Here is a 12275-nt window from a genome sequence, read left to right on the forward strand (position 1 = left end):
AAATTACCCCCCACTCATCCAAGATGTCACCAAAGACCCCACAACAACTTCCAAAGTACTGCAGGACTCACTTGCCTCAGTTAAGGTCAGTGTTCAAAACTCCACCATAAGAAACAGACTGGGCAAAAAATGACCTGCATGGTAGAGTTCCAAGAAGAAAACCACTACTGTGCAATAACAACATAAAGGCTCGTCTCATTTTTGCCAGAAAACATCTTGATGATTCCCCAAACTTTTGGGAGAATACTCTGTGGACTAACAAGACAAAAGTTTAACTTTTTGGAAGGTGTATGTCCCATTGTATCTGGCATAAAAGTAACACAGAATTTCAGAAAAGGAAAATCATAATAACTGTTAAAATATGGTGGTGGCAGTGTGATGTCTCAGGCTGTTTTGCTGCTTCGGGACCCGGAAGACTTGCTGTGATAAATGGAACTATGAATTCTGCTGTCTCACAAAAAATCCTGGAGGAGAATGTCCGGCCATCTGTTCATCACCTCAAACTGAAGCATACTTGGGTTTTGGAGCAGGAAAATTATCCAAAACACACCAGCAACTCCACCTCTGAATGGCTTAAGAAAAACAAACCTAACACTTTGGAGTGACTTACTCAAAGTCCTGACCTTAATGGAATTGAGATGCTGTGGCATGACCTTTAAAAAGGCTGTTCATGCTCAGAAACCCTCCATTGGTGCTGAAATACAGCAATTCTGTAAAGAATGGGCCAAAACTCCTCCAGATGGTTGTAAAAGACTCATTGCCAGTTATCGCAAACACTTGATTGCAGTTGCTGCTGCTAAGGGTGGCCCAACCAGTAATTAGGTTTAGAGGGAAATCCTTTTGCACAGAGCCCTGTAGGTTTGGATGACTTTCTCTCTTAATAATAAAGACCTTCATTTAAAAACTGCATTTTGTGGTTACTTGTGTTATCTTTGTCTAATATTTAAATTTCTTTGGTGATCTGAAATATGTGTGACAAACATGCAAAAGAATAGGAAATCAGAAAGTAGGCAAACACTTTTTCACAAAACTGTAGGTGGCACATGATTTTTATCTTGAGACTTGGACCCCTCCATTGCTTATATCACTATACATTGTGATCATACATTTATAACAGATTCCATTCATAGGATAGATGACATATGAATGATCATAATGTATGAGGATAGATTAGAAATGTATGTGACCACCAGAAATGTGGGCACTGAAAGCATGATGTACATATACAAAAATAATACACATACAGTAGAATGTTTCTTTTAGGTCACTTTGACATGTGCTGAATTACATTCTTTAAGAACTGATGAAATTCTTATGGAGTTTTAAAACATTTGAAAATACATTTACATACTTGATCCGGTGGCAGGTTTTGTACTTCATTTTAGTTACAAGAAGTTCTGATATCAGTTTCACATATGTACATTAAATGTCAACTATATCTTGAAAATATAAATCCAAAATTAGAAATAAAGAGTGAAATCACAACTTAATTATGAATTGTTTTTATAAACACTATGTATCTGCATTGAATTTATTTATGGAAAAAAAGGTATTTATTTTACAGCAAACAACAAGTAAAGTTATTCACACAAATAGAGAACAAGTGTATTAAAACCTCATGCAGATTTTTTCTGTTTTTATTTTTATTTTTTGTTCTTAGAGTCATCCCATGTAGTGTGCTTTAATTTGTTCCTTAAGCCAAGTTCTCTTCTCCTGGTAAATATATACAACTTCAAATTTTTCTTTAGGTTTCATGCCACGTTCAGTATTTGGTCAGTATGTCACATCAGTATTTGTAAGCCAAAACCAGGAGTGGGTGATAAACGTAGAAGTGGTGACGTGTTTCTATTATATTTTTCCACTGATTGTTTCACTCCTGATTTTAGCTTAAAGATACTGATGAAAATACTGACCAAATAGTGAACGTGTGAATGTGGTCTTATGTCAATTTGTTCTTAAAGCTGAAGTTCTTGAATAAATCTAAGTTGATCCTTTTTTTCATTCAGAATATTTCTAAATATTTACTAAAATAAACCAATTATTATCAGTGTGTAGGTTTTTGTTTTTTAATTAATTGTAATCAAGTTTTCTTAAGCTTGTTTTAGTAATTTTCTCGTAATTAAAATAAAAAAAAAAAAAGTAAATTACAAATTTGCTACATGGGACTGACCCTAATAGGAAAAACAATACTAATGAAAAGTTAAAAGACATAAATGATACATAATTCACATTTTTTTAAGAATACATTTCTGCAAGCATGTTATAAATTGTTTCTTTTTACATTTATGTTAACAATTTTATTGTGCTTAAAATCAGGCAAGTCATCTAGAAACTTTGCATTCAAACTGTATAAGATTCATTAATGCCAGGTTGCTCCATTGTGTATATACATATTTGATGTTATAGAGAAATCTCTAAATCTTGAACTGATAAACTGTTATGCCTTCCATATCTAAACTTTAGCACAACATTAGAATTATCAGCCAATTATGCATATGAAAAAAAAAAACAATTTCCAACATTCCAAAAAAAATGACAAATGTTTTATTTATATATGTATAGTGTTTTGTTTTTGTTTTTTTTTTGTTTTTTGGCTAATTTTGTCTTTGTCTTCACTGCAGTAGGTTTTCCGATCAAACTTTTCCCCTTCTTTAAATACTTTAGGGAATTTTCAAACGCCGGGTTGTATGGCTGTTAAACCCCGAACATTGTTCTCCCTGAAAAAAATCATAGCAAAAATGTATTAAACTACAGAGCAACCTGGCACTAACGGGGTAAGCAATTACTTTAATGGTGATTTGCTTATTTTTATTTTATATATATATATATATATTTCTTCTGTTTAAGAGGAACTAAACCCAAAAAAATTAAACCGCCTGTGAAGTTCCACTTTGGAGCTCTTTTGGTAAAAATATAATGAATAATGGAACGACTCCCGTTATCTGCAGGAGCAATCGCAGTCTGCTGCAGGGCTACTAGGTTGATTGAGATCGTACATAGCCTCCCTGCCTGTCAGCAGGCTACAGACCGTGAGTTACAGAAATGTGAAGCCTATGGGTGGGCCTCTCGCACCTCCGTCTGTAACCAGCTGACATGTAGGCTAGGGGGTTGCAGGGTACTTGAATTTTTCCAGGTAATCCTGCAGTGTTCTCAACAGCAGGCGCACCAATGGCGATGATGATGATGACATTAGATTGTATGTTACTTTTGATAACAAGCTTTTTTTTTATTGCGAAGATAAATGAAATTAGAAAAATTGCAAATCATCTATTTCTATATTTGAAAAAAAACAATTAATTAATGTATGCAACTTCTATGCAAAATTATACAAACCTTATATGTAGGCTGATCATGTAGTCATTTGTAGCCTGCAGAAGAGGAGGCTTTTTTTAATTATAGAGGCACTTGAGCAATAAGAAAAAAAATGGTTGCAAATTCAACAATTTTTTAAAGCATTAAGCAAAATAGCTCCAAAATGGTGTCACACGTTACAGTTTCCATAACAACTTATCTGTTTCCATATGTGATAAGACTGGCAAGTATAGTGATACATGATTGGTATATGCTAACATTCTGCAGCTGATTGTGACATTCCATTATGATTTTGTTGTATTTATCTATTAGATCTATATAAAATCTAAGCATGTGGCGAAGGACAACAACCTAAATATGTTTCTGAAAAATAGGTCAATTTCCTACTAGCCTCAGGCTACGTTCACACTAGCGTTCGGCTAGTGTGCGTCGCGCTAGCGTCGGGCGACGCAGCGGCGACGCACGCGTCATGCGCCCCTATGTTTAACATGGGGGACGCATGCGTTTTTGCTTGTTGCGTTTTCCGACACGTGCGTCTTTTTTGACGCTAGCGTTGGACCAAGAAAACGCAACAAGTTGCCTTTTTCTTGCGTCCGATTTTCGTCAAAAAACGACGCACGCGTCGAAAAACGCAGCGTTTTTGCCTGCGTTTGCACGCGTTTTTCGGTGTGTTGTGCGTCGCGTTGCCGACGCAGCGGCGCACAACGCTAGTGTGAACGTAGCCTAAGCCGTCAATTTTCTTACATATAATATATTTAGAGAAAGTTCTAAGAGTTTAGTAAAAAATTATTTTAAATGGTAAATATGTAATTTTACTCATTTTGTGAGGTGATTTTATATGGGTTTAGTTCCTCTGAAAGGCACAATTACAATTGACTATTAGAAGAGAATATGTAATCTGGAAATGGGTAAAATGTATCAATATGGCTTCATAGAAAATGACACAAAATGTTATGTTTAACTTATGGCAAAAAAAAATGCCTAAAATTTATACAGCAAGCCTTTATCTCACCATCTTCCAAGGTACGACTCCATATACCAGGTTCCAGCCAATGGCTTTCTGCTTGTGCTTGATGGCATTTTCCAGAACAAATTATATTTTCAACAAGGGCCTAAGAAATATCAGGCAGGTAGTTGCCACCTGCCTGCCTGTTGTGCCCACCGCCAATTTTTGCCATTGCAGAATGGTCACAGACTGCTGCTGCCAGTGATTTAGCAGCTTCCACTGATTTCACATTGACAGAGCAGCGGCTTCTCTTCTACTCTGCTCTGTTGATGGGGTGTGACTGCTGAAGTGATGCTGATTGACAGCTGATTGACAGCTTGCTCTCCATTGCCTAATTGCAGGGAGCCAGCTGTCAATCAGCAAGTCATCAGTGGTCACACCCCAAAGACAGAGCAGCCAGGAGGAAGAAGAAAAGCTACTCTGTTGACGTGGAACAGCTGAAACAGTGGAAGAAGCAGTCAATGACTGCTCTGTGCCGGCGCCAGGTAGAACAGGTAGGTAGTTTGCAATTAGCTGCCTGTTAGCATTTAGGCCCATAGTAAAAACAAAATAGTCCTGAATACATGATTAAAATTATGAGATACTCATGCGACAACCAATTCTCTCAACTATATGATTTTTTAACTATCAAAAAAGATATAAATATAAATAAAATACAGATATTTCCCATGCAGTATGATGAACTAATGTCCACCCATTTTTATAACAAACTACATTTGCCAGGCTTTGTTTTTTTCCCCAGAAGTTAAAAAAAAGTAAGCTAAAAAGTCGGGGGGGTTAATAAAAATAAGCAGTCAAAATTTGAAATGATTATATGTTAATTACAGTTACCTTTTGGCTGTTTTAAGAAACGTTCTGAAAGCAAAGAGCAGATTGCAAAACAAGCTATGAATAAAAGTCCACTAAATACAAATCGTTTATTGACACAAATTTAATCAGATTTCACAAAGGTTTGGTCCATAAATATTCAAAGGGAATCATTTTATACAATGCATTTCTCAATCAACAAAAAAATAAAACATGGACATTTGTTCTCAACTACATACTGTACTGAAACACGAAGATGTATATATAAGATCGTTATTTGTAGCCAACTGACCAGCTGAACTGAAAGTCAACTCTCTCCTGTAACAGATCATTGAAAAGTTTGACTTTATATGGTTTTTTTTTCATTATTATTCAGAAATAAGAATTAACGGTACAAAACTATTGAGTTGTCAAAAAGGAAACATTTTAACAAACAACACAAAGTCATCCTGATTTTCACAAAGTACTATAAAGTACAGTAAGGCACTTGTAGAACTGAGATACAACCCCGTATAAAGGAGCTTAATTCATCTTTATAAAGGCAGGATACACAGACCGGGGTGAATATGTAGCCTGAAAATCAACAGATATGTATGTACAGAATGTTACCAATAGTTTAATTATTTGTTAAATGGAGACAGCCATCTTTGATTTGTAATGTTTTTCAATGTACAAACTGGGCCCATTCAATTGTGCAATACATTATTGATTGTTTTGCTACTAGGCAAAATGTAAATGTAACCATTCATTCCTTAAATGCTTCATACTTGTATCCAGTGCAGAATACGATCATCCAAAATGTAGCTTGACGTTTTAATATTGTTGAACCATTTAAAATAATAACAATACGATGCTTGTTGAAAGACTGATGTAGGATTAATATTGTACCCTGAGAAGTTTGATAATCTGGGAATTAAAACTAAATGAATGAACATATCCTTTAGCAAACTTAACAAAAACATTGTTTACTTGAAATTTTGGATCAAAAGCCCTTAACGAATTTAATACACCGCTTAAAGTAACATGAAACTTTATGCTTCAGGCAATAGGTATTGTTTAGGGAATGTTAGCTTTTATAATCCTCTGAAGGGAAAAACAAAAATCCTCATCAAAATCACGGTGGATGTTTATGTTGGAAGTTTTTTTTTTTCTACGACAATTAGTGAAGTGCAACATTAGTAAACTCTTTAATTGCAGTTTTTCCGTTCCATTGCAGTTTTAGAGCTTGCTGGCTTGTTGTGGCATTGTGCCTGTTAACATTTAACATTTATTTTTTGTTTAATTTTTGTCTTTTAAAAAGTCATTAGTTAGGTAATTCTTGGAAATTTAAAAAAAGTATAAATTACCCATAGAAGCCACTGTTGCTCCAGATTCAACTCTATGTGACACTCTGCCGATGAGAGAAAGCTGCAGCCATGCCACCTTTTCTACAACCCGTCACTACTGCAGTCATTCACTGGCCTCAGTGGTCTTACCAAGGTAGATGGCACAAGATCATTAAAGCCAGTTACTGACTTTAGTCACCACGTATTGCAGAGAGGACATCACCACTTCTGTACCGAGCAGTATAGGAGTGGCTCTGGAGCGCTAAGGACTTCAATGGGAAAGTAATGCTTAGTTTATTACTTTTAAGTATTACTCACTCATGTCACATTTTTTTCATAACAGACAACTTTTTATAAGCTGTATATCACATGTCCTTAAAAAACATCCCAGCAAAGTCAGCTAAAAGTACATGAAATACACTATGTATTTTGGTCTTTTTTTTGTATGCATAAACATAAAAATACATTGTTATTTTACTCGGTATGATACCTGAGCATTTACTGTACAGATGGAGGACAAGATACACATACATGAAAAAATGTACGCCAGTATTTTGGCTTAAAAATCTTTGAAAAGTCGCATAATTTTGGAGCAACTGTTGACTTTGCTAAACTTATGCAACCTTTAAAATTCTCACTCCTTTTTCATTCAGTGCCTGCAAAATGGGTGGAGCTGGGGAGAGATGGGCATGGTGACCACTGCTGGTCAAATTCTGGACGAGCGGTGGCATTTGCTACGCCAAAAATTTAACTCCAACTGGGGCAATAGTAGGATTTGTGGCAAGGTGCACACAGAGGTGTACGCTATGAAGAGGCTTCATGAATCAGGAGCGTCCGACTCCAGCTCATCTCCTCATCAACACCGGTGTGAACAATGCTGCTCTTGATAAATTGGGCCCAATGTTTGAAAACAATACAATGCCTAAGTATCTATGCCAAAGCTGTTTAAGGGATATAAATTAGAATTTTCATGTCACAATGACCATTTAACACCGTATAAAAATGAATGAGTAATGACGTATCTGCAACAATTGTATTACAAATTTGAAATGGCCACTCCAAAAAGCACTATTTATTCTCACTACTATGTTCATCCTCTTGTCCAGCATTGAGTTCCAGCAATGACTTATAACAGTTTGCGTTTTACTATGGAAAAAACTCAGCATCATTTCATAGTGCAGCATGTCAATTTACAGGATCTTCTTAACGTAAAACACTAATTTAATGTGCAAAAGCTTTATTAAATCAAGCAAAACATAGATTCAGAGCATGGTACACAATCATTGAATAAAAAAATAACATTCACCAATGTCAAAGGCATTTGCCTAAAATACATGATGTCAGATAATGGCAATGGATTTGTTACACCTATCGATCTCTTTTTATAAGTACTGTGTACCTTGTATGTTTAAAACTACATTATTTTTATTGTATCCTGGATTAAATAGAATTTGCATAAATCAACTTTTCCAAAGGAGACTCACATATTTTCACATCTTGCACTGATAAGAGCCAACAGGCCTGAAACAGCTTCATGGAAGTTGGAAAAAACATATTGACTTAAGTTTATACTTAGATTTTAATGATTTTGAATTTGATTATAATAATTTAGGAAATAAATTGCATTACTTATCTTGCCCTGATTCAGAATTACATTGGGCATTATAGCTAATAAATACATTAAGAGTTTTCTTGGCTGTAGTTGAAATCAGTCAACAATCTTAAACTCTAAGGAGTTTCCTGTTTTCACAGAAAGTTGGGCAACAGGCAGGTAATACTTTGTGATTACAGAAAAGACATTACTTACCTGTTGCATCTTCTGAAGCTTTAGCCTCACCTTTTGTTAATGCTCTGGCCTTAATTTATAGGACTACAGAAGTGATGGCCCAATCTTTATTTTTGTGCCTTGTATACGTATATCTAGTATTGTAAGCCAAAGGCCATGATCCTCATGAAGAGGCCCACATAGAAGAATTGATGGTCACGCCTCCTTAACGAAAATACTAGATTTACAGGTAAAATAATAACACAGTAATGGAAAGCCTTAACCTGTTTGTGACCCAATTATTTGTGAAAATGGACAACCCTTTTATCTATCATATATTTAGACAGTTCATTTTTCCTTACATGAGATTACAGCACGGTGTGGAATGTGCAAGTCAAGAAACTATTCTGGAAGATTTCAGCTTTGAAGCCATTGCAGTTTGGAATGAGTATACATACTGCAACTCACTGTCCGTATAAGATAAAAAATGCAATGTCTTAATGAAGAAACTTAGTGATACAGTGATCTGGATGTAATTTAGCAGTGGCATAATTTGCAATTTTCCCTCTAACTATTCCTGAAAGAGATAAGGAGCAAAAGGGGTGTATGTTACAGATGAACAAATTTGTTAAAGCGGAATTGAGTTCTTCTCAAATTTTATAAAACTCTGTGTTCTCCAGAACAAATCTGGAAGGCATTTTTTTCCTACTGTGGACCATTTAGCATCTGCATCATTGCATTTTTGTCTTCTTCTTGATCAATGCGTTACTGTATGGGTTGAACTCAATTGACCTACTCTACTTTTCAACCTTAAAAACAATGAAACTATGAATTTTGCAATTTGTTCTGCTCAAATTTATTGAAACATTTGCCAGCTTGCTGTCATTCTGACTTAAAAAAAATAATACTCAAAAACTTACCGCTCACCTGTCCCGTCACCCCTGCAGCCCACTGTCTGCTCCTCTGCTTCTTTTTTCCTTACCTTCTTCCATTGTGCACATATTCTTTGGCATGCATCACTCTAGTCCAGTGTTCTCCAAATCCAGGACTTAAGGCCCACCAACAGGCCATGTTTTCAGGATTTCTTTAGTATTGCCCAGGTGATAAACATGACCTGTTGGTGGGCCTTGAGGACTGGAGTTGGGGAACACTGCTCTAGTCTACTGCTTCTAGTCGACTAGGTCTCTAATGTCCTTACACATGTGATGATGCTCTGACATGCATCTCTTGCGTGGCTGACTAGGCCTCGGGCGATGCACGTCATCAATGAGCACCACGGTGGCTCAGTGGTTAGCACTGCAGCCTTGCAGCGCTGGGGTCCTGTGTTTAAATCCCACCAAAGACAACATCGGCAAGGAGTTTGTATCTTCTCCAGGTTTTTGCATGGGTTTCTTCCTGGTACTCCGGTATCCTCCCACATTCCAAAGAAATGCTGACAGGAAATTTAGATTGTGAGCCAAAAGGAGGACAGTGATGATAAAGCACTGTGGAATTATTGGTGCTATATAAGTGAGTAAAATAAATAATGTCCCATGGTATGCAGGGACATCAGAGGCTCAGTCATCCTAGAGCGAGGCAGGCCAAAAAAGATTTGCATGTGTAAAAGGTGAAAAGAAGAGGTATGGAGGACAGGATGGCAGGCTGCAGAGGTGGCCAGACACGTGAGCAGTAAGGTGACTATTAATTTTTTCTTTCTTTACACCCCACATTTATTATGCTCCGTTATCAGGAGAGACCCCAGAGCAAAATAAGGAACATTCAATTCAGATGGAATAACTCTGACTTAAATCAAATTTCCCTGATAAATTTTCGAGATTTGCCACCTTGGAATCTTAGCAGCTTCACTTATTTCTAGTATATGATTTACCAGGAAAAATACCAACTTTGTCCATGAGTTTGTCTTATATTTACTGATTGGGGCTGAACTGCGATACCAGACAACCGGTAGTCAAAGAGGTTAGAGGTTTAAGAAAAAATAAGACCTTCTTTATTCTCGTACAACTGTTTCAGGATATGTGAAAGACGGACTCTGTTATTATCTTCTGTTTTATTGTAACTTTATTTTGCAAGGAAGACAAAAAATATTTGTTTTCATATAATCTAGTTCACAAATAGAACCATTTTTGCCTCAGCATTATTACTCTGATGAGTGCGAATGTCAAACATGAATGTTTGTAAATTGGCAATTACTCTTGTAAATTTGCTACAGAGAGGGATCTTTATCCCCCTATGAAAGTAAGCCAGCCAGCCCCCTTCACTTGATCATTGACATGCAGAAATATGGAGGAAGCTCCTTGCCTGCATGAGAACAACAGTAAAGATCCACTTTTGGGACCACAAGAAGGGGGTCTGATATCAGGCGATTGGCACCATTCAACCTTTTTAACATCATATTTTGAGATAATTGTAAATTGCTCACAGGATACAATAAAAAGTAATTAACAACCCTTTGCACATAAGAGGTTTTATACAAAAGTAACAAAAATAGTATATATTAGAAATAGTTGATGTTTGTCTGGTACAATCTGATTATTAACAAGTGAAAAGAAAATCCATGAAAAACTCACTTTTTCACAAAAAAAATCACAAATCATATTTTGCTTATTTCCATCTAACCTGAAAAATAGATACTAAAACATGATTTCAAAGTAATATTCAGAATATGTACAATCATGATTGTTTCTTACATTTAAATATGTCCTTTTAATAAAATATTACTGTTTAGTTGTTTTCAAATATTACAAAATTACTTTTTTCCAAAGTTTGATAAATTATAAAAGAAAAGACAAATAATAACATAAACACAGAACATGTATGGGCCAAACAAGAATGACGTTACATTTGACAAGCAGCAGTTTAGGAAGGAAAAACTAAACTGGGTAAGAGAGAAGAAGAATATTACTGAAGGTTAATATGTTACTACAAGTCAATTTTAAGAATATTTTTGGGAGGAGCAATGTGGAAGGGTACAAAAAAAAAATTGAAGTCAAGAAACTTGGCTTTGATGGCTTTCACAAATCAGGAATTATAAGTGTTAGATGAAGGATGTGTGCGGTAAAGATTTTATTACAAGGATGTAGTATTTGGAAGGAGGTAGAGAAGGATTAGGGGGGTGAAGAGGTCTCATTGATTTTCATGAAAAAAAATTGTAGTCATTTATTTATGAAAGGAGTTTTCTGTAACGTATAAAGTATTATTTGTACTTGCATGTGAGCACTGCTTAGATGCAATGTAACCTTACTAATTGATAGGGAAATGATTGCATCCACAGTACGCACAAAATTAAAAATAATAATATTCTTGGATTTCCAAACCTCGAGCTAAAATGATAGCAGACCACTCCATAGAATATTATATGTCCTGCAAATTAGGGTAGTACAAAAGTGTGATATTGCCTATGTTCATGTATACGCTAATATCCAAAATGCTGGGTTTGTTCTTAGCACCAATAGAGCCATTTTCCCATGTGTCATTTTTTCTTATAGTTTCCACATTCTATTTTTTTAATCATATGCACTTTTGTATTTTAATCACCTGTGATTTGGCTATAGGTAGGAAGTCCCAGATACGTCTGAATCTAAAATGTTACCAAAACGTCTATTTGCAGTTAGACATTACAACATGGACCTTAACTTCCGCTAATGTTGTCTTTTAATTAGGACAGTCATGATGGAATTTTTCAACCATGATATTTGAAGTCATTCGCTATGGTTTCATTTTTTTTTCTATTAAAAACTGCCATGTCCAAAAATACTGTTAATAACTTTCAACTAAGAGGTGAAAAATATGTTTCCAAATAAATCGAAATGACTGGCTATCTAAGTCTGCAATCTTTGGGAGCAATCTTCAAGGGAATAAGTCATCAGGTTTCTGCTATTTAAACTGAGAGCAGCGCAATGCATAAGCAGCATTATAGTTCCAGGGATGTGTCACTTACTGAGCTGTGTGATGTAGTTTCAGTATAATCAGTGTATTATCAACAGAAGATTATCACTGTTGGACTAGAAGTCACGTGTCAGGTAGTCCAGTTAATATGTGTAACCCTACAACAACTTCTGAT

General features: G+C 35.7%; 1 protein-coding gene across 8 annotated transcripts in view; it reads right to left on the reverse strand.

The window, feature by feature from the left end:
- Nucleotides 1–2498: 2498 nt before the first annotated feature.
- Nucleotides 2499–12275, reverse strand: part of LHX9 (LIM homeobox 9) — a 73626-nt gene continuing 63849 nt past the window's right edge. For 4 of the 8 annotated variants that reach the window (XM_069737352.1, XM_069737349.1, XM_069737348.1 and 1 more), the window contains one exon: nucleotides 2499–2717. In XM_069737352.1, coding sequence (XP_069593453.1) covers nucleotides 2661–2717 — 57 coding nt within the window. In that variant the 3' untranslated portion in view covers nucleotides 2499–2660. Of the gene's footprint in view, nucleotides 2718–3333; nucleotides 3369–5149; nucleotides 5174–12275 lie in introns of all 8 variants that reach the window. The other 4 variants (XM_069737354.1, XM_069737346.1, XM_069737353.1 and 1 more) reach the window with 3 other exon arrangements.

Source organism: Ranitomeya imitator, chromosome 8 (genome assembly GCF_032444005.1).
Source record: "Ranitomeya imitator isolate aRanImi1 chromosome 8, aRanImi1.pri, whole genome shotgun sequence".
Taxonomy (NCBI): domain Eukaryota; kingdom Metazoa; phylum Chordata; class Amphibia; order Anura; family Dendrobatidae; genus Ranitomeya; species Ranitomeya imitator.